General features: G+C 37.4%; 1 protein-coding gene across 1 annotated transcript in view; it reads right to left on the bottom strand.

Moving 5' to 3' along the window:
• TBCK (TBC1 domain containing kinase) overlaps positions 1-23,432 on the bottom strand; it is an 82,396-nt gene that overhangs the window by 14,898 nt on the left and 44,066 nt on the right. Inside the window, exons 20-22 of the mRNA XM_010222597.2 lie at positions 18,267-18,303; positions 16,482-16,643; positions 5,641-5,813 (exon numbers count right to left, since the gene is read on the bottom strand). Coding sequence (XP_010220899.2) covers positions 5,641-5,813; positions 16,482-16,643; positions 18,267-18,303 — 372 coding nt within the window. The remainder of the gene's footprint in view (positions 1-5,640; positions 5,814-16,481; positions 16,644-18,266; positions 18,304-23,432) is intronic.

The following is a 23,432-nucleotide window of genomic DNA, read 5'->3' as shown; positions in this document are numbered from 1 at the left end:
GTTTTAGCTATATATCATTTTGAATGAAAACTACAGAGCTCTACAGCAACACTTACACCTAGGGACTACAGCTTCAAACACATCATTTGAATTAAGAATGCATTTGTTCTTCTAATGGCTTATTATGTTGGCTCACGTCTTCAAGCATACACTTTTGTGGCTCCTCGTCTTCCTCTTCTATATATGGCAAACACTTTATGATCAATAATAAGAACGGTACTAGAAAAACACTTGTACTCATCTAGCCTGTCACTTAAATTCTGCAAGTGAGTAGAAAATCTGAGTTCTCTCCCGTTAAGCTCTCTTCAATTAAATGCTGCGGTGACAAAAAATAGCTTGAAAATTAGGAGGTCCGAGGGGTGCAAAAGACGGAAAGTTAGACACTACTAGTAGCCTACAATTAGGCAGTAACACAATTCCATGTGTTAGAGCTCAAGCACAAGGTCAGCCAAGTATCAGATTAGTTCTAGTGCTGGGAGAAAGCAGGAACAAGAGTACACAGGCATGTGAGAGGATGTTCTTCTGAAGAGCAGCTGAGAAAGAAGGCAAATCCAGTCAAGACGACAACAAAAAACAGGGGAACAAGACTAAAGCCAAGGACACTGCAATTTCCTTACATCCACCACTTTGGTTGCTGGCTACCTGACTTGCAAATATGAAAAAAACTTTGAAGAGATAACCAATACCCAGGGGAAAGTTTTGAAGCTTCCAACAAATCCAAAAACCATTTGCCAGAGACAGATGTACTAATTACAAAATGCCTAATTAAACAGTGATCTGTCTATCCACCAACTCAAGCTGCTAGAAGCTACAATCAAAAAAAGAAAAGCAGAGACAACCTCTAAATAATTTAGAAACTTTAAATTGTATCTTAACAAGGATACACACACATCTTTGCACAACAAGAACTGCATATAAAGTTGAAGATGACCTTTCTGTTGAATAGCAGAACAAGAAAAGAAAACAAGAGCAAATCTCCTACACAAGCAGAATGTGAAAATAAACCTGAAACGGATCACTGCCATCACAAACATATCTATCAGGTACTTAGTGGATATTAAAAGTAATGGAGCTTTGCCATATTTCGTCAATAGCGAATAGGCCTGAATTCACATCTTCAAGTAGTGCATCACTCCATTGCGTGCATAGACAAGTTCTCAACAGGAAACTCTGCTCCTACCATTTTTGATAAAGCATAAATGTTTCCCATCTTTTTACTGCTTAATTTAGCTGTTAAGTCACAGATAGGCATTCCCTTTTCTATTCCATCAAAAGGGAAAAGCTAAGCCAGATTAGTGGCATTTACAACTGTCTGAATGCCAGCCAAGAGCCAGTATTTTCTCTAGTTTTACATCTTCAAGACCAAGAGCTCCTTGCTTGAAAAGAGATTAAGCAACAGGAAAAAAAAAAAAAAGTACCCTCATCGTTCTCCTATTTGCATGTAGCAGCATACATCTTACATCTACCATGTCCATAAGGGAGACGCAGGCATAGCTGAAAACTCTTACATGACAAGTGATATTCGTCTTTGCGACTCCCGGACATTCAGTAAAATCTGCAACAAGGGAGTTTCTAGAGCATGGAAATTCAGTAACACCCTCACATCAGAGAGTGCTAAAAACCAGCATACTGGCCAAGAACCAGTTACAGTAACAAATTTAAGCAAATTGAAATCAAAATTCAACAGTGAAAGTGCTTTTCTCATCACTTTTTTCCTCACTCAAAATCTTTCTCAGATGAAAAGAAAACATGCAAATCCATTTAAGACATGCATTCATTCTTTTTGAAACTATTTCCTCCTTGAGATTTTATCTGAGTAGAAATATGTTTACTGGCTGAGTAAAAGATTAAGCAACACTCAAGTCCAGGAGGGAGGAAAGGAGAACTCCCAAGCCTATTAATGAAGTTGCAAATAGATGCTTCCAAAAATGAAAAGTAGGAAATGTTAATGATAAAGAGTTAAAATACTTTTGCTTTTACTAACTGCCAGTTTGGGAGGAAAAGTGTTCGCCTGGGGCAAATACTTCTCATATTATTAACTAAAGCATTGCAATGTTCAGATACACACGAATATTTCAGTAGCCAATTAAAAGCATTTAAGATACAAACAGCAGCTTAAAAGAAAAATATAAATATGAGAGTAGAAGAAAGACAGTGTTTAGAATACGCTGAACACTCAAGTTCAAAAGTCAAACTACATTCAGAGACAAACCCACCACTTGGTTTTCCAAGAAATTGTTTTCCTACTCGCCCCATCCTCAAATACAGACACAGACATCCCATATAAAAGTGGAGACATAAGCACAGTGCAGACTGCTTGCTCCACATGGCGACCATTAGATAAAAGGGGAAAAAGGAGGTAGCTTTTAAGAGCTAGACCCATCAGCAAGGATACAACAGGCTTTTCTAAAGCCCTTTAGAGATTACACTCAGATTCCACCATTTTCAAATAGATTTTTTTTTCCCATAGCAACAAACTCTATTAGAGGACATGACTGAAGAGGAAAGAAAGATGGCTCTAGGAGTAAGATAATAGAAAATAATAAAGACATCCACTCCCTTATCTCCAAAAGGAAAAAAAAAACAACAAAAAAACACACACAAAACACTTTTGGACATAAATTTATTTTTCACCAAGCATGACAAGAATTTTTCTGGGCAAATTTGTTCAAATCCGAGTCATCTTCTAAAGACAAATATCCAGAGACGCAAAGCAGGTTGTACAGACATATATCCAGTTAATGGCTCAAGCTGCAAGTTTTTATCATCTGGATTATGGCCCCTAACAGAACCATAACACACTTAGCTCCTCTTTACATGTGTCAATCTGACAGAGTACTGCAATAGCAGCGAAGAGCTGCAGTTTTCGAGCTTTGTGCACCAATTGCCTTCCTTGCCATTCAAGTGTGATGTGGTTAATCTCCTTTTTGCTATGGACAAAAGAATGAATGTTCAGTTATTTATGTATGAACTACAGTATGCTCCATAATATGAACCAAAAAAATTACCATATTACACTCCCAACTCCCTTAAGCTTCAGAATAAACACAAACAGCAGTTATACCACAGTTGATAACAAAACGGTTGACTATCAAGGAGATAGTCTAACAAGTAATGAGAAGGAACAGAAACTACAGCATTTATTTTCTTTTCTATAACATTCCAAAATCATTAGCTTGATTTCTTGGAAATAATGAAATAGAAGAGCCTAATTAAAGAACGGGGGGGGGGGGGGGGGGGGGACGGAAATGGAAAAAGACCCGGTACAATTCCCAGTAAACAGAAGAACAAAAGAAGTTTTGCTTCACCCAAAATAAAACATTTTTCTCCCCTCTATTACAAGAGTAAATCTTTTTTTGTTTTCCACGTCTGTACATAACTGCTGCTCTCTCCCTTCTCGCTCCTTCATACTTCTGAGCCTTGTCATTTTGCTTGGACACGGAAAGTCACAAGAACCTCCTCAGGACTGAGGAGACTTGTTTATACACTGTCTTGTATCAGACATTAAGTAAAGCTAGCACAAACAGAAAAACATTTTTGTCATTAGGATTAGGTCCAGGCATCCAACGAGGCTGCCCAAAGGAACTGCATAATCTCCATGCCTGGAAGTTCTCATGATCCAACTGGACAAAGCCCAGAGCAACCTGGTTTAAATCCAGCCCTGGGCCTACTTTCTTGCAAGAACTCTTACTAGAGGGCCCACTAAGGTCTTTTTTGAATTCTTATATAAACTTGCAGCCCTTTGTTCCTTCAGAAAGCCCTCTTGTTATCTCCAGAAGATCATCTTGCCTATTGTGTGGGCTGAAATGCACAAGGTTGTAACAGACAGGGCAGACGTGCGTTTTCCCCTACCATTGTAACAGTCACAAATCAATTCTCATACTAGCAGAAAGTGAAAGGAAAAAAAAAAAGTGTTTCATTTTTTAAGAAGACTAAATTGATTTATACTGCTGAGAGGAAGGACTGACTTCAAATCACCAGCATCCTTAACTTCAAATGGTGTATCTGACAAGAACAACAAGCATAAGGTTTTACTGGGAAAAAAAGGGGGAACTTTATTTTTGCTGAACTGAATAACTTCTTTAAGAAGATATACTCTTACCTACCACTTTTTCTTGGGAAAGATAAACACAGAAATAATTGACATATTACCTGTCAAAATAATTGAGACATAGCTTTAACTTGACATGGGAAAATGGAAAAAGCAGCCAGAGTTGCCACTGCCTGCATTCTTTCCCAGTTACCCAGATTTCACTGAGAAATTATTTTTTTCATGACTCTTTTCCTGAAAATAAAGCCTGTTCGTGGTTCTGCAGGTTAGCCCTGGACAATGGCCTGCTACGGTAAAAAATACCACCACAGAAAGGAAGAAGCAAAAGATGGGAGAGACAGACACCTGTCAGAAGAAATAATTTTATTGGCATATACTTCAAAGAAGCCAGAGTTCAAAGCGGTAAATTAAGTGGTCACTCTAACATCAAATATAAAAAGCTATCAAGTAAGAGCAACAGATATGCAGTAGAGGACATCAAGGCTGAACATAAAGTATATAAAAAAAAAAAAAAACAAAAGTTGGAGAAGAGCAGTACATTTCACAGCAGTTAATCCTTATTCACTGCATTGCACTTTTCATGAAAATTAATAACACTGCACAGGCTCTAACACTGCCCACAAACTGATAAAGCAAATCAGAACAAATGATGAGCATGTAAAACCCCTGCATACAGTAGCATCAACATAAGTGCCAACAAGTAAGATTTGCTGTGTATTTTTTTACTGCATAAATTTAAATAATAAACATGCAATGTGAAGAACCATACTCTTACGTATCAACATATCTATCAAAGTTGGAACATCAATACAAAGCTGAGTGGTCTGTACAGCTGATCACTTGAATCTAGCTTGCAAATAAATAACCAGTTCAACGCAAACTCTAGTGTCTGCACTGTCCAGATTAGTAACACATTAGTAGATACCAAGAGCATTTCTATGCAACTGTAAACACGTGTGAAATTGTTATATTAAAAACAAAAATCCAAAACACCCAAACACACCCTAATGTTGGCCTTAACAAGAAGCTTAAAATCACCTGCTTCGAGTTAGACTACACCACTTGAACAGGAATAGCAGTTCTGTACGAACACTCTTTGAGAGAAATGCAAGTTTATCAGTTACAATTTTTATACGAGCTCTTTACTTCGGGAAAACAAAAAACCCTAATAATTCCATTTCAAACTGTCAAGCAAGATGAACAATAATCCCATTAACTAATAGTTACAGTGTTTCTAAGTGAAATATATAGTAAAAGAAACATCCGTTTATCTCGTGTCTCCTCCTTTGGCCTCTTTAGAAGCAGACTTACCCCACTTATATTTTAAACTTCAAAAATGATAACATTTGAAAATTATCTAAATACAACAACTACTAATCATGACTGCTTGGACATCAAGAGTTTTATGAGCTCCTCAGAGTTATTGTAAAAAAACAATCAGAGAAAACAAACAAACAAAAAATGTTCAAAACAAACGAAGGCAAGGGCAAACAAACATGCTTGATAATGGGGGAGTGGAGGGTTGTCTTCCAACGGCAAACTATGTACTCACCCTCCAAGGCTGAAAACAGGCAGTCGAGGGCACTTACCAGGTCACTTTTAGGTGCTTCCTGATAATCTGCTGAAAGGCAGGACATGGAACTTCGCGTGCCGTTGCTCTCTCCCTGTCGTGGAGGCTGCGCATACTGCCTGTATGTAGCACTCTTTGGGGTCCAGCGAAATAGGTTGATTGACTCACGGACACAACGCTCAATGTCAATCTCTGAGCAAGGATTTAAAGAACAAACAAGAAATTTAAGTGTGAAAAATGAATAAAGCTATTTAACTGAGCTGCAACATTGCTGAATAAACATACGTATATCCATCTACACAACTCTGCTCTCTCTGTTCTAAAATTTTCATGAATATTTTTTCTGTTCAAAAAACACTCGGCAATTTTTATAAACAGCTAACACAGGCTATTTTATCCCTGGGCATATGAAAGCACAAACAGTTTCAGAGAAGTCTTAAAGAACTGGAAACCAAAGCAACTGTGGAAACAAAACGAAGTACTAGTCGGATGAAGCTATCTTCATTAAACGCCTTTGTGTCCCATGGACAGGACTCAAACGTAAGTACATGCAGTAGGAGATCAGAAGCACATACTCTGTATGGACTTGTGGACCAACTGAGTGTCCAGTTTGTCAACTACATAGCTGCTACAAGGCAAACAAAGCTTCCAGCAAAAGAAAGCTTTTGAACTTTGGCCTATTACTTTGTCAAAGCTAACTGATACTCCTTTGCTAGTAAACAGGAACTCTCAACATTATTGTGCCTAATGATGCACGCGAAGGATTTCTTTTAGAGCAGTTTACTAAAAAAAATAAAAGTAAAATTAAAATCAAAAACATAATTCACAGGAGAACATTCTGGCTGAAGGAGTGACATACTGTATGTGACGAAATATTATGGAACTTGGGCAGATAGCAAACATCTGTCAAGGGGGAAGCATCCCAAAATAAGCTGTGGTCAGATGAAATTTACTAAAGCATAATAAAAAAAGAGGATAAAAATTAAGTGATCCTACTACAAACATCATTTCAGTACTGCTATAAACTCCACACATATCCATCTTCTAACAGGATACAACATAAAAACATCTACTTTTATCATTGTAAGATAACTTCTCAATTCTGCTTCTGTTGTCTGCAATCTCATGAAGAAAACAAATTCTGATTTTCACTTTTTAACAAGCCTAGTGCAGTGCTTCAGAAAGGCAACAGAAATACTAGCATTCTGTAGCCTTTCCAAGCATCTTAGCTACTTTATTGCGGCACTCTGGAAATTTGAGGCATCAGTTTCTATATTGAAAATAGAGGCACCACAGTTAAACTTTATCTGTACTTCTCAAAACATACGTATTGCCATCAACCAGGGACTAACTCCAGAAATCCCAGTCATTAATAGGGTGGTGAGAGAAAAAAAGCTGAAATCAAAACCTCAGAAAGTTTATCTCATCCAACTAGAATTTTCTATTTCATTTAAAATCTGAACAAAAAATGCACCCATTAATCTCCCATTCAAAAAGGTGTATTCACTCCAGTAGGATAAAATCTTAAGTACGTACTTTAATCTCATTAAAAACAGTATGTTTATGTGTGTTCTTAGGCCTGAAATTGAAAACAAAGAATTAAGGGAAGGAATAAGAAACAAAGTTTAATAGAAAGTTATAAAAAAGATGAAAGCCCAATTAAATTTACAAAGTTACATATTGAGAGAGTATATCAAAATGCATCTGCTAAAAACAAGCTGCATAATATCAAAAGAAATCTATTCTGAGAACTGGAAAATGCAGCAATATATTTTGCTAAAGTTGATAACTATCCAGTTCTCACACTTTCTGGTGTAAATCAAACTGTTAATTTAGTAGTCTTAGTCTGTAATTCCTTGACATGAGGTTTCTCTCTTCTAAGAACCATTTCTAGAGGTCAATGGTCATGCCCAAAAATTAAATTCTGTGGAACAAGAAAGAATTAAATGGTTCGTGAGGCCATCAAAAGCTAACAAGAAGTTGCAGCCTAATGGTTAATTCATCTGCTACAGTAATACAAAATAAAAACACAATAATTATTTTGGGGTCACCCCCCCCATGACAAATATATATATATATCATATTGTATATAAACATATATACAGCGAGAGGGAGAGAGAGATATGATCAACATTTATTTACAAAGAGAAAAGGGAATGATCAATATTTATCACCTAACAAGCGAGACAAGACTGTTGGTAGTAAATGCATTTACTCACGTTCTTAAAAAAAGTTATTTTCAGGAGAGCGGAGTTTAAGACGACATTAAGTTATTATTTTATTTGAAATGTCCTTTTAGAAAGATCACAGTGAGTAAACCATGTGTGACGCAACCTTGTGCAGCCTGACTGGATGTTTTCCCTTCCATCTGGCTACCAAGTAAGGGTCTGCCATCCTACTTCCATTTGGATTTTTTCCCACACCCTTTCAAGCATACATTAAATAATGCAATCCTTGATTAAATGCCCTTTATTATCACAACATTTTGCATGCCTACAAGTGTTAATCCTGCCTCTGTTCTTTCTGCTTCTAAGTTTATTCTGTGTTCCAAGTCAGACAATATTAAAAACTTAACTATCATTCAGTGCATACTGCTGCTACGTCAGAACTGTAAATATATTAAGTCAGTCAGGACTATAAACAAAGGAATATCAAGTACTTGCTCAGATGCCAGAGCACTTGTTATATGCAAACAACTTAACAGATCATCCTTCCAAGGGCAGATCTGAAGCAATCTCAAAGGCTTCAGCATGAACAATATCTAGAAATAGGGAGAGTCTGCTCACATTCACAAAGATGCACATATAACATCTCTTTGCCTCCTAAGGTTCCCCTCCCCCTTTTCTTAAGTCTCAAGCACAAACTCACTTGTTTTTTATTCATACAAAATATATGCCAGAAAAACTACAATGAAAATGTGCTACATAACATGGACCCATTAACTGTGAAATATACACAAAGAAGTTATAAAAATACATTCTCATTTCAAAATTTAGTATATATTAGAGCAGTCTTTTTTTTTTTTTTTTAATGCAGAGCACCTGAATTTCAATAAGTCTAAGCTGGCACCCAAATACTCAGCAACTAAAAGTCACTAGTCTCATTTTTAAAACATTTGTCTTTAAGAGTTTTACCTTGACAGAGGTTGAGTATTTTACTCAATCAAACCTCAGGAGAAGCAATTCTGTGCCATAGACTTTTTATATCATTACTCAGCATCAAGACCTGTCCCCATCCACTCAACAGGCATTGAAAAGGAAGGAAGGAAAGTGACACTAAGACCCTAGTTGCACCATGGCTCCATTCCAATATCAAACCTAGTGAATATTTTGCTCCTTTTCTAAACTAAACTTCTAGGATGTAACCCACTGGCCTCTTCCATGCTGAATTATCACTCCACACCAAACAACCCCCTCCATCAATACAGTCTCTGAAAAGGATGCCTCACCTGGCACAGCTGCTTCTCAAGCTATGTATATTCAGTGTGCATTACCACAGATCAGATATATATTCAGTGTATATTATTGCAGGAGATAGAGCACAGAAGTTGCACATGACATAGAAGTTATAACAAAACATCAGTTTTAAAGCCCCACAGCTGTGACAAAAGCCCACAGAATTCTTATTTTTACACTGAAACTGGAAGCACAAGTGGTGTTCACAGCTAAAGTGATTACTGAAGCACTGAAGCAAAACGCAATGAATAGCTCTCACTCAGTGACAATGTACACAGACCAAGCCTTTGTGCGCCGTTAATTCCAGGGCCTTTGCTTGGGTAAGAGGACAAAAGTTAAGAAATACAGCCAGAATCAACTGTTCGTGCATTTTAGAAGTAGTCCTGAAATAAGGGCTTGGTTTGATCCCTCCATCACAAGTAACTTATCACTACCCTGGCAGTTGGCCTGAGCTTTCCCCACACAACCACATAGCCAGGAAAGCAGATCTTTGTACTAGAAAGACAGGCAAGCGGAAGGGGTCAGTCAGTTTGATCTTAAGAGTGCTTAGGAGCTGGTATAAAGAGAAAGAGGAATTAAATGCCTTAAATCTTTTCTTTTTACATGTCATATAAAAACATACACTAAGCTCAAATAATTAAAAGGACAAATCCAATAAGAAAAATGTCATTTCTATCCATCACCTCTATACTTATTACTGCTAAAAGGTTACTATAAGTGAGGTCAATGAAAAATTATTCTTTTGATATCACTTATTTTACATGTTTACACAATTAAAATTATATTTCATTGTTTTATGGACAGTCATTTGTTCTCCTCACACACATCAGCATTCCTTTCAATGTATCTCAGGAAAAATAAATAAAATCAAAGGCTACATAAGTATCATTTATTAGTTTTAAATTTCTTCACCTAGTAATAATAATAAAAAGATTGCTTTTTCTTCCCTAACTTTCCACATGGATGTGAGGTGCATCTCTCAAGAGCTTTCAAGATGACAAGTGCTGCCAAATCAAGGAGACAGCACATCTTTTAATGAAGCACAGCAAATGGATATGAAGTGTGCTAAATTATACTAAAAAAGGTAAGAAGCAGAAACGAGAACCAGCCAGAAGATCACATCCTCAGAGAGATTGTATGTTGCAATGCTGTGACAAGGTACAGTAATTTCAAGGCTGCATCGACAGGCTACTTGGTCTGGGAGTACATCATTCAGCAATTCTTCCAGTATCCTGGACTAAAACATTCTCTGGAGACTGTACATGATACTCAGTACTGCTTACTATGACTTGCTGATCCTGCAGTTTGCAGCATAGGTGGCAATTACCTAGTGCTGGAAAGGAATTCAAACAATTCAAACTTTTCTTGCCTTTGAAAGCCCACAAGCAGTGGTTAGTATGTCAAAAGTGCAATGGTCTAAGGCCCTTGCTTGGTGAAGGCACATCACTTTGATCTGCATTAAAAACAGTGCAGAAATTGCTCAATTCAGCAGGTTTTGTGAAGAATTCTATCCAGCTACAATATGATAACCTGCATTGACCTGCAACGACCAGGGAAGAAGCAGAATGATAGATGACTATACTAAGAGAAAAGGTTTACTATAAATCAGCCCAAGGCAACTCAACATGCTACATTTTACTGAGAAGGAAGACCAGAAAAGATTATATAAAGACTGTAATACATCTTGGTATACTATGGTTCATGACTAAGCTTTGACACAAGAGTGTATTTTAAAGAGTAATATGAAGGAGGGGAGGGCAAATAGCAGAAGTTTCTACAAACTAAGAGAATGTAAGAGACCAGTGGACCAGATGTAACATCCAAATAGAATGCTGACCAATGTCACAAGGTCATGAGGCTGCAAAAATCCACAAGGTGGAGGTGTGCAAATATCTACCTAACACTGAAGTGTAGTTCCATTCTCTAAAATGCCCTTGTGCTATGAAGAGTACATAGGGCTCATATCAAAGAATGGAGGTTGCACAATACACATTGGTTTTAAGACGCACTGACTGGTAAGGTTTTCCTCATGAAATCACTTTTTTCCTTTTTTATTTTCTTCTATATCTTTATTCCTTTTGCTAAAGGAAATATATTTTTTTTTTCTGCAAGTGAAAAGTACAGACTAGCAAGGATACCAATATGAATAAAATAAGGCATTTGAGCTTTTTCTTTCCCTTTAGTGTTCACCCAAACCAACATTTCTCTACAAACCTCGAAAGCTAGAAACCATAAGCAGGGCTGCTTGTTGCTCATATAGCTACAAGCAGAGAATTTGAATAATTAAGAAATTCACAACTTTAAGTGACATCAATTTTACAGTCTGAAACTATAGAAGAACCTTGGTGAGCAGGTATGCCCTAACAAATTACTCTGCTTCTGTACCAAAGCCAGCCCCAAACCAACAGTGGGCTGTAAGCCATAAAAACAAAAAAAGAAAAAAAAAGCAGCTATGCATAGTTTCTGCTTCGTAAGTGCTATTATTTACCAAGAGAAGTCTTCACAAATTGCATTATAAAACACATCTAGCATAAAAAGGATAGGGAACATGCTCACATTGAAATTGTTCCATACATACCAGTCCAATCTATATATGCAAACAATAACAAAAGTGTCACTCACTTTTTATTTCAGATGTCTTTTGATATTTTTACATATATTATGAAATTGCACTACCATCATCATGCACATTTATTATAGTACAGAGATTAAAATATTGTTCTGTTGCTCAGATATAGTCTAATTTGGAAAAGGAGATCAGCTCCACTAGCTCTAGGTTAAAACACTTGGCAGTTCCTTCTTTCATAAAGGACAAAGATTTTGAACCTGGAGTTAGGAAGCCAAGTGGCAAGACTTCAGTGTTGAAGTTATGAGAAAAGTTCCCCTTTAAAAGGGCAATTACGACCTTCTCTCCCATGGAGTCTTTCTCTAAAAAAAGTGGACATCTTATATTTTCAGAATTTTATGATAAAAAGTTAGACTTCATTTCAAAGGACAGATTACCTTGATTTTTCCACTGTTTACGGACAGATAGAAGACTCCGCCATCTCTCTTCTAGTATTTTCAAAGTTGGTGTTTTAACCTCAAACAAAGCTTAATTTTTTTTTATCCAATAGGAAGACAAAAAAGGAAAAAGCTTATACGATAACAGGCACCTATATCCACAAACTCAGTGTTCTAGTATTCTTAACTAAAAAATGTACTTTCCTGAACCATCCAGTCTGAAATACTACAAAACGAATGCCCCATATATGAGAAAAATCTTGAAATTATGTATTCAGCCCCACTGTGCAAGATACTGTGTTTCCATACTGTTAAAGACAATCTGCATCTCAAAAAGCTGATAATCAAAATAACCAAGGCAGATAAAGTGTCAGAGAAACACCACAGTGTCTATGGCTTGCAAGATACACAGAGAAACTCTGCGGCTTCATGAACCTCATGACGTTCAACAAATGCATGTGCAGGGTCCTGCACCTAGGGAAAAAATAACTGCAGGCACCAGGATGGGCTGGGTGTTGATTTGCTGGAGAACAGCTCTGCAGTTAAGGACCTGGGCATCCTGGTGGACAACAATTTGAACATGAATAAGCAATGTGTCCTTGTGGTCAAGAAGGCCATTGGGATCCTGGGGTGCATTAGGAAGAGTGTTGCCAGCAGCTCAAGGGAGATGGTAATGCCCCTCTATACTCAGCCCTGGTGAGGCTACGCCTGGATACTTTGTCCAGTGCTGGGCACCCCAGTACAGTAGGGACGTGGAACTTCTAGAGAGGGTCTAGCACAGAGTTGCAAAGATGCCTGAGTATCTCTCCTTATGAGGAAAAGATTGCCTGGAAAAGAGAAGATGAAAGGGGATCTTACCAATATGTACAAATACGTGAGGGGAGAATGGAAGGAGGATGGTGGCCGGTGGCAGGACAAGGGATGTAAATTAAAAAGCAGGAAGTTTCATCTGCACGTGAGGAAGAACTTCTTTCCTGTGAGGGTGACAGAGCACTGGAACAGGCTGCCCAGAGAGGTTGTGGAGTCTCCTGTGGGGATCTTCCAAACCCGTCTGTGCCCCTTTGCCATGTGCTCTAGGTGTCCCTGCTGGAGCAAGGGGTTGGACTAGATGATCTCTAGAGGTCCCTTCCAACTTTAACCATTCTGTGATTCTGTGATTACTAATGCACTTAAACTCTAAGTAGTATTGTTGTTCCTATGAATTTGGAATAATAATATTATTCACAGCTCTTACCAATTGCACCATGATTGACAAGAGAAGGAAAACTGAAGTCCTTTTGTGCAGTCACACATATTTCTCTTTTCCCCATAATTATGGGTATAGGCACCAGAATACAGACGAACATTGCTAAAATGAGAGCTCTCAGACATAAGATTTTACTGTAGAAATAACATTAGCTAGGGGTACAGCTAACCTGCAAGTAGAAAAAAAGGGTAAAGATGTGAAGTGAGGGCACCATTCATAGGTGATAAAGGTCAAGGAATTCTGAAAGGAACGTAAGACTTCAATGACAACATGCTACCAACACAACCAACAAGTCAGAACCACTGTTTTTTTTTCCAGCCACTATAGAAGACAAAGGCAAGCATTTTTGTGGGTACAACATATCCATACAATGTTGTTTGCATTTTCTGATGGAAGCACCATAATGTCCCAGTTTCCAGTAGATCAAGCTATTTCTAGCATAAGACAGCATTGCCAAAAGCCAGTTCATAACACAGCAAACCCATAGCATAACGTGGCACTCTGCAACAGAACTGCTCTCAGTGCAATGGCACAGATGGGCATCCTAACTGCTTTTTAAGACCAAGTAATCAATAATGATGCTATATCCCTTCTTTTTTATCATTAACTTCATTAAATAATAATTAAAACTGCATTATGCGCAGCAGCCTTAAAAATAAAGTGTTATTTTTAAAAATGATGATATGTATTTTTCAAACTAACTGGGGTAGGAACAAGAAATGCGTTAAAGTGCATTCCACAAAGTTGTCAGGTTACAGTGAAGCAGTTGTATCAGACAGGAAGGTAAATTATTTTTGCTAGTAGCCAGAGATAAGCCGTTCTGGTGCACAGAAAGCTTAAAAACCACAGGAGTTTCAGGCTGTTGAGCAGCAATCGATTTTAGATTGAAATTATTGCAGATGTTTTGAACAACAAGGTCTCTTCCTCAGATTTGGGTGAAAGTTGTCTTTAAATTAGTTCTCAGGCATAGTACACAATTTATTTTAACCAAGATTATGAATATCCTGGTTGGAAGATAATGAAGACACAGGTGGCAAGAGTCTAGGCAGTCAATACTTCTTCATAAGAAATAAGGCTTAGATTAGAAAGAAAAAGCACAAGGCCACATTAAATTATATAGTCAATGCTACTGACTACTGAAGTCTTAGCTGGCCCTGTAACATTGTAAGTCACACTAGCACTTTCACCTTCCTTCGTTCCTCCCTCAGCAGTCAAGTTTGTGATATCCTTTGGATTCATTTCGCAATATTCAATTGTGATGCTCTTAGAATGCAAAAATACTACAGACGTCAACACAGAAAAGAATGCTTTTCAGGAGCCAACACCATTCTACTGAAGTGTTATCTATTAGAATATTAGCAAAGTTAGCATAAACTACAATCAGCAGAAAACACAAGCATTATAATACTATAGATTTTATCTAGTTAGTTTTACTATGCATCAACAGGTATTATGAGAATAAGTATCTTATATATGATCTCAAAGTGTTTCAACTGTCAGTGAATCAGTTAGTTCAAGATTAATTGGTATATATAATTTAAAACAACTCAAAGCAAAAAATGTATCAGGAGAAGTGACCTTAGGCAAAGTAAAACACTAACAAACCTATATTTGGCCAAGATATATAGCTAAGAGATGAGGAGCAGGAGGGAAAAGGGAGATGATCTTTCAACTCAGCACTCACCTTTCAGATCATTTGAAAATATCCAGTTACATTTAAAGGCTTTTGAAATAACTAAGGATATAGACCAAATTTGAAGAAAATCTTATAAGAAATGGCTTAATTTAAATAAATTACTCATAAACTTCAAAACACAGTAGCAATTGTATAATAGAAACTGAAGAGAAAAGCAGCTGACTTGAAACCGCCTTGAAAACTCAGGGGCATAAAGTGAGAGAGAAGCTGTGACAGTATTTAGAGAAACCACACAGCTTCACCTGTGAGAATTTGCTGAACCCCCAAGAGAGTTAAGGAACTAAGACCTGAGAAGCTGCTTGCAGCCATATCCCATTAGCCTTTTAAACCCTGTAGCTGTGGAGACCACTGTACTTAACAAAAGAGCATTTGAACTTAAATGTTCTTCCAAACTTGATTCTGTCATTTAGTTCCTCAAAAAAGAGCGACTTCTGCTTAAATTAATAGTCATTTGGATTGCACACATTGTGTTCTAATAAGGCCCACTCAATCCACACAAGTTAAAGGTTCTCCTACAAAAAAAGCCACACAATTGAAACAGCGTCACCTCTTTAGATTTAACTCCACCAAGGCCTAGATTATATTAGTAAAGTTCTGGATTGGAGAGACAGAAGTAACACAAGCAAAAGAATACATTCTATGTGAAACACTCTTCAAATTCACACGCATTATATAAATACTAGTTATATTTATAAACTAATGGACACACATTTATAACAAATGGAAACACGTCTTTTGGCTTACAGGGCTCAGTTAGTTCAAACGCATCTTAGTAGAATCTTGCTCAGAAATAAGACCCCTCCACAATTAACTGGACTTTTTAAAAAGAGGAGACACTTATTTGAATGGCTGTCAACAGTCCTGCTGAACAGGGAGGCAGAACTTCCACGCAATCATTATGGAGCCTCCACTGACTCTGAGGGTTCTTCTGAAAGCTTTACATTTCACATATGAATTGCCTGAACGCAGAGCAATTGTAATGGCTTCCGAAATTGTTTTCCATAATACCTTTGTATTAATCGCTTCCACAAGAACTATTGAATTAACTCTGAAAGAAAAATGACTCGAGCCAACAAGCGGAATAGCAGCGATAGAGCAGCACCACTGTTTTTTTTATTAAGAAATCTGTCAGCTACACTGTTCCTATATGTCTAGAAAGAGTTCAGTACTCATAAGTACTTGAAAGCACCGTAAGTTTCAGAAGGCAGTACTCCATCATTCACTTGGAAATGATGATGAGCTAACACACTTCCTGATGACAGCAAACAAATACCTACTGACAACTTCTACCCATTAGCTAGGGCCAAGTACTCAGACCTAGAGCCTACCTAAATCTTACTGAATACTAAAAACATGCCAAAACACATGTAAGATTTGAAATATATATGTGCATGCAAGCACATGATTTCATCAGCTAGGCACTGGGGAAAGACAAGGAGAAGACTTAGCTTTTTCTCTACCTGGTAAGTCTGAAAAAAGGAGAATGCATTCGTTGAATCCATTAGCCAAAAGTCGATCCCTCAGTTGTTGAAGTATAGCCACTCCAATACAGAAAGGGAAGGAGGAATTTCCAAGCAGCAGTGTATCCCACAGGTGAAAAATTTTGTGCAAAGGGAAGACATCTGTGTGACAAAAAGACAGGCAAGACACAAACAAGATTTACTTGCTTGATAAAAAGCAAGTAAACAAACAAAAATAAAACAATAAAAACTACAAAAGCATTTGAATTATTATATAAAAATGCAAACAAAGATGAACAATTCGTACACTTTTCCCCCTCCTTTCCTGTTTCATGATTATTGCTCTTATTTGGGAGCAAATAGGATTACACTTGTTTAGATTTATTTTCATATGTAGCTTTATAATTCTGCAACTCATCAACATCTCCTTTCATTATTACATACTTAGAAACATTCAGGTTTTCAGATCTTAAACAATCTTCCCTCAGTAGGGATTTTTTTTCCTTCTCGTATGGTGTAACTATGAGGGAAGAGATACGTATCATGTTTTCAGTATCATGAAGGCATTGATGAGTGAATCGGTAAGCTCAACTACCTAAAATTAGACAAGAAAACAGACAGAATAGAGTAAAAAAAAGAAAAAATCAGAATAAAGGAAAAAAGGAAGAGAGGCCAATAAAAAAACAGACAATTGCTTTATATATATATATATATATATATATATATATATGCACAATTGTGTGTATATATGCTTCATATATATATGTATATACATATATATAGGGCTGAACACAGCTCTCCTAAAATAAGATATCCTTCAATTAAGTAGTTTCAACATTTTTATTCATTGTCAAGCAAACCATTTTCTTAGTTTTGCTAAGGTGATGATTCTCACGAAGTTTGAGAAGAATGGATAACTGAAAGAATTAGTCAATAACTTGGAACACTGCTGTCAAGAATCACCTTAAATTCTTTGTCATTTCAGAGAAATAATACTTAAGTAATTTTCATTCTTTTTTTTTTAAGGCTGCCAATGCTGACATAAAAAAATATCAGTGATACCCTTGAGGAAAATATATTTCTGATAGTCTTCTAAGGCTTACTTTTTCTCCCCTCTCTGGAAAATTATGAGGCTCCTTTTGCTCACAATATACAGGTAGAAATGCCACAGTATAGTAGTACTTGTGCAATAACAGCACATTAAAGTGTAAACAAAATGAGGGTTGTAGATATCTTTTATTATATTTTTCCCATAATGTAAAAAGTCCCATTTTACATTCCTTAAATAGCACATTCCTAATATTGTCCAGCTCAAATTTAACCTTATTCTTTCTTCAAAAAAATTAGGTGTTAATAATTGCCAAATTGGGGCATAAAGTGCAGTGATAGGCACTGCTGTGACAAATTGGAAATAACAATAGACCTACTAAGCAACAGTCAGCATAATTAGGGAGACTTCATCTGAAAGAAGTGAAAAAAAATATACTTAAAAAATAGTGAGGATGCATAATGTTCATCTCAAACAAAACCGTAACTTTTCCTCGCCTCTAGGGAAGGAGGTGGGAGGGACAAAGATGGTTTGTTGAGATATGTTTCAAGTTTGAGATATGCACTGATATGCTTCAAAATCTCTGCAAGTTCCCGTTAATACTAGCTACAAGCTGAACCTATAAGCTACTAAAGACTGAAACTTTTATCTTTAAAATTGAAAGGTACATTCCACAGGAAAATAAGAAGAAAAATAAAATACAATAAAATCAAATCAGAAAAGGAGAACATACTCACGTGTAAACATTGTAAGAAACCAAGGAATAGCATAAAGCTGTAAAAAAAGCAACAACAAAAGAAACACATCGTTTACTAAGAGCCACACTAAGTTCTTGTTTGGGTCATTTTTCTACCACATAAAAAAATTACCCAGCCTGTCATGTACACCTTTAAAATAGATAATAATTTCAGTGGCAGAACAAATTTTAGCTTGCGAAAAACAGCTTGTTACTCCTCTGATCTTCCATTCTCACCTCTTTCAAACTATTAGTTCTGTAATGTTGAATTAAAATGGAAAAAACTCTGTACCTTTGCAGAAAAAAAAAACCTTTGTAAAGGCTAAAGAGCTCAAACCTCTGCTCTGTGAAGCTGCCAGGTTTCTGACCTTAAATATGGATAACTCAGAGTTAGTGATGCACGCCTTAACAAACATAAAAAACATAAAAAATGGATTCAATATATATCTTGGATCTGAAAAAAAATCGATTTTTAGATAAAAAGTGCAAATACCCCTTTCCAACAGAAAAATGAATAGTTGTATTTTTCTATGTCCATGTTGATTGAAATGCATACTTTTCAGTAAAAGGTAGCAAGAACAGTTTCATTCTCAACACTTACTCAAACATATACTGTCAGTTATTAACGCTTTAAACATTCTTATTGTTCTAAGGTGACACTTAAAGACAGATGCTATCTGAAGGATTTGATGTGGCTTCAACACTTACACTGCAATAAGTCAGCCCAAGAACTTCTGCTGCTATCATGGCTGTGCAAAAAACTCTGCAAGGCTTTGAATCAGGAGTACTTATGACAATGTATGTAGAATATTCAATATGCATTAGAAAAGTTAAGCATTTATGACACCTTAAGAGCCTCTAATTTTGAGGAAAGTATTTGTTATGTTCAAGGCAACACAATCTATTTTTGTGATATGTCAAACAGCAAGGAAAGTCCCTGTGAATCAGGGATGTAAGAGCCAGACTAGCACTGTTAATTTTTACTCTGTTACACAGATCACTAGGTCTGTTGTCCATTTCTCAAGATTTACAGCAAGACAGAATCATAGAATCAGAATGCTTAAGGTTGGAAGGGACTTCTAGAGGTCATCTAGTCCAACCCCCCTGCACACGCAGGGTCACCTAGAACACGTGGCACAGGACTGCCTATATTACATTTTAGCGCATAAAAAGTGCAAATTAGTCCTCCTTTTAAGCTTTCTCTGCAAGTAAGCAAACAAGAAACAGAAAACACAATCGACACCTAGTTAACAAATCATCCCTCATTCCATAAACTCAACTAGTTTGTGGCATTGACAAAATAATGCACACACTTGCTGAAAGACTCTTTAGCATGACACTAAATTTTATTGCTATTTCTTTATTGGAGTATCTGACAGTATTCAGCGCTCTCTGTCAATAAAACTGACAAACCTGAGATGATCGGTCTGTTCAGCATTTGTAGTATCCAAGGGGTTTTATAAAGACTGGCCTCCAACTGATTTTAAGTGTAAAGACGAAACCAATCCATCCCTATCACAGTTTCAATCTGAGCATATCTTCATAATCACACCATCACAGAATGGTTAAGGTTGGAAGCGACTTCTAGAGACCATTTAGTCCAACCTCCCTGCTCCAGCAGGGACACCTGCAGCACATGGCACAGGGTGGCATCCAGGCAGGTTTGGAAGATCTCCAGAGAAGGAGACTCCACAACCTCTCTGGGCAGCCTGTTCCGGGGCTCTGTCACCCTCACAGTAAAGAAGTTCTTCCTCAGATGGAGGTGAAACTTTCTGTGTTTCAACTTGTACCCATTACCCCTTGTTCTGTCCCTGGCTGCCACAGAGAAGAGCTTGGCCCCATCCTCCCTGAGTTTACCCCTCAGGTACTTGAGCATGTTGATCAGATCTCCTCTCAATCTTCTCTTCTCCAGACTAAACGGGCCAGCTCCCTAAGTCTTTCCTCATAAGATAGATCCTCCAGTCTCTTAATAGTCTTTGTGGCTCTACGCTGGACCCTCTCTAGAAGCTCAATGTCCTTCTTGTACTGGGGAGCTCAGAACTGCACACAATACTGCTGGTGGGGCCTCACCAGAGCTGAGTAGAGGGGCAGGATACCCTCCCTTGATCTGCTGGCAACGCTCCTCCTGGTGCAGGCCAGGATCCCACTGGCCTTCTTGGCCACAGGGACACATTGCTGCCTCATGATTCACTTGTTGTCAACCAGGACTCCTAAACCCCGCTCCCTGTCCAGCAGGTCAACCCCTAATCTGTACTGGTGCCTGGGGTTATTCCCTCCCACCTGCAGGACCCTGCACTTGTCCTTATTGAACCTCATAAGGCTCCTTCTCTGACCAACTCTCCATCCTGTCTAGGTCTCTCTGAATGACAGCACAGCCCTCAGGACTGTTAGCCACTCCTTTCGGTTTGGTGTCAACTGCAAACTTGCTGAGGGTTCACTCTGTCCCTTCAATAGGCAGGTCTCTCCTGAAATGCAACACCTCTTGTGCCTTGGAACATTCCCAAGGGTGGTTATGACCAGGTAAAGCCTGTTTATATGTCTGCTCATAAGAAACATCTTGGTTTCCATGCACTAAGAAAACAAGCTCTCCTAGCAGCCTGAGGCTCCTGTTTGTTCCTAGATACACATTTTGTGGAAATCATTTTGAAATGACCATACTTCATTGGAATTTTAAAGTAGTTACTTCCTGATTTTCATTTATTTGATAAAAATTGTCTTAGCAACATAGATGAACATCTCCTAATTTCACACACAGACATCTATAACTTGTGTGTAGAGACACACAGGAACATATATGTAAAGGCAAAATCTGAAACACTGAAAACATTATTAAAAGGTAACTACAATGCAAAGCAATACTTCACTACACTCTAGCTTCACCAAGCCTCTAATAGTTACAACAAAAATAGGTCAAAGTGTTTAGACGAATTTTTACTGAAGAGAAATGTTTCGTGTAATTTTCATAAATACATTCTGAGACAATTTAAAGAGGTTATTACTACTTACAAGCAATTTAGTTATAACAAGCAAAGAAAAGCTTCGACACTGGTTTTTATTATTTCACCATACAGGTTAAATTGAAAAACAGAGATAAAAATGAGAACTGCACATATCTGACTTGAAGTTCTCAAACAGCCTACCAAACTCATTTAGTTAAATGCCTGCATTTTAAATATTATATTAGTAAATACTGCCCCCTAGTAATCACCACTTAGAACAGCATTTCCCATTTTTTTTTTTTTCTTAATTAAAAACTGTTGGTTTTTTTTTCCCTCCTTTTTCATTACTGAACTGGAAAAGCTAAGAGGCTTGCGTCTTCTATGCACACTTAACACTGTACTCAGACAACACACAATGCTTAACCTAAGTAATGTCTGTGCTCTTGGAAACACATCACATTAAAATATGAACCTGTAACTTCAACAAATATTTCATGTTTTGGAGAGCTTGAGAGCTTTGTCTTAAGTACCATTTTGCTTTTCTAGTAAAATATGGGCTGTTTTGTGCTGCTAAGTAAGAATTTAGCTACTTCTATATTGAGAATGTGGTAGGTCCCTAATAACTGTATTCAATCAATCTGAACAGAACCACAGACTGTTACAACTGAAATCTCTTGCCATTAGACTTGGCTTTGTTGTCAGTCCTTCCATCCTCCTTAGCTGAAGCCTCTTCCACACCATGTTCTGCTCTCAGGAACCTTCTTTTCATTATTCTGTGTTCCAAATACATACAAGTTTGCTTATATTCAAGCATATAAGGTGTCCAGAGGATCAACTGCATATTCAAATGTTACAGAAAGGTGCGAAAGTGTTTTGATGACTAAGGATGCAGTTCTTAACATTAAGGTCTACCTAACTACATGGGCTCACACTAGCAAAATTTGAATAATGACCATTTTCTTACCAAGTGAAAATACCAGCAAGAAAATTATCTTCCAGATTCACCAGTAAGTATTGTGTAATAGAACTTGTGGGAAACATAGGTCAAATGAAGAAAAGAGACTTCAGTCAAGGCTATTTTAATTCCCAGTGAGAGGGAGTCCTATTTCTGACCCGCTGCACATCACCAGAACCCATATAAGGGGTCTACCCTTATGATACCAGCTTCGGAGAGCTGCAGTCAGACTAAAGCTGTCGTCTCTGTTAACAGCCTGCTGACAACTGTGTCTAGCTTCCATAATTTGCAGCTGAAAGCTATTCAAAACAATTTATGGCTATAGTTACCCTTTAATAATGTGGCTCACTTCCTTATTTTCCTTCAGTGCAAAATGGTGTGCTGTTGAAGTCAGATTTATTCAGTAACATACAGAGCAGACATTTTAAAACATTGTACAGCGTGGGGATGGTTATAAACTTGGGGACAGTGAGCAAAGAACAACTGCAAGATTCATGGTATCCCTCTATTTACATGTAAATCACATAGCCACAGCAATGGACTTAATCCCAGCACTACATCAGCTAACAACATTCACAACTATTCAAGTTTCAGCAGTGTTCAATATTCTGAGAGCGACACGACCTGAAGCAAATGGGAAGGGTGCCAGGAAACACAATCTTTCCTGCAGCAGGAGCCTGCGTTTCAATGATGAAAGATTAATCAGGGTTTTCTTTGATAGTATTAGTACTCAATCACGAAACTCTGGTTAAGATCTCATTACTAAGTGCATATCCTTCAGCTTGACGTATCTTGTGCTGTCTTGCTACAGGTAGAAAAAGCCCCTTTCTCAATAATCTAGAAGGCAGAACAACACTTTATTTAATGAGAGATGATTTAGAGAGGACAAGTTCTCTTTGGATGTGTTAAGTTTTAGAACCAGTATTTCTATAAAACAGTTTTAACTACATATATAAACACACACAATCCTGTTTTGCTATTATTTACTACATTACTTATTCATCTTCTAAGTTAGGCTGCAACACTTAGAGACAGGCCTCGGATTTGACTGTGCTGTCCAGTAATTGGTATCACACAAGAAAAAATGCACTGAGGTGCAACTTTTAATTATTTCACTTGACTCGAAAAGCTCAGGGAATTGTAAGTGCGTAAGCAGACATTACAAGCTGTCCAAAGAGCAGCACCCAAGCTGGGTTGTTACACAGCTCTCATGCAGAAGTAGTAGAAAGCAAGACCAGGAGAGTTGTCAACAGATTTACTTCTAAACATTTTC

Source organism: Tinamus guttatus, unplaced genomic scaffold, assembly GCF_059628265.1.
Source record: "Tinamus guttatus ecotype Peru unplaced genomic scaffold, ASM5962826v1 Tinamus_guttatus_pri_ptg000202l, whole genome shotgun sequence".
Classification (NCBI taxonomy): domain Eukaryota; kingdom Metazoa; phylum Chordata; class Aves; order Tinamiformes; family Tinamidae; genus Tinamus; species Tinamus guttatus.
Note: the sequence above shows the minus strand (reverse complement) of the source record. Positions and strands in the feature narration are given on the sequence as shown.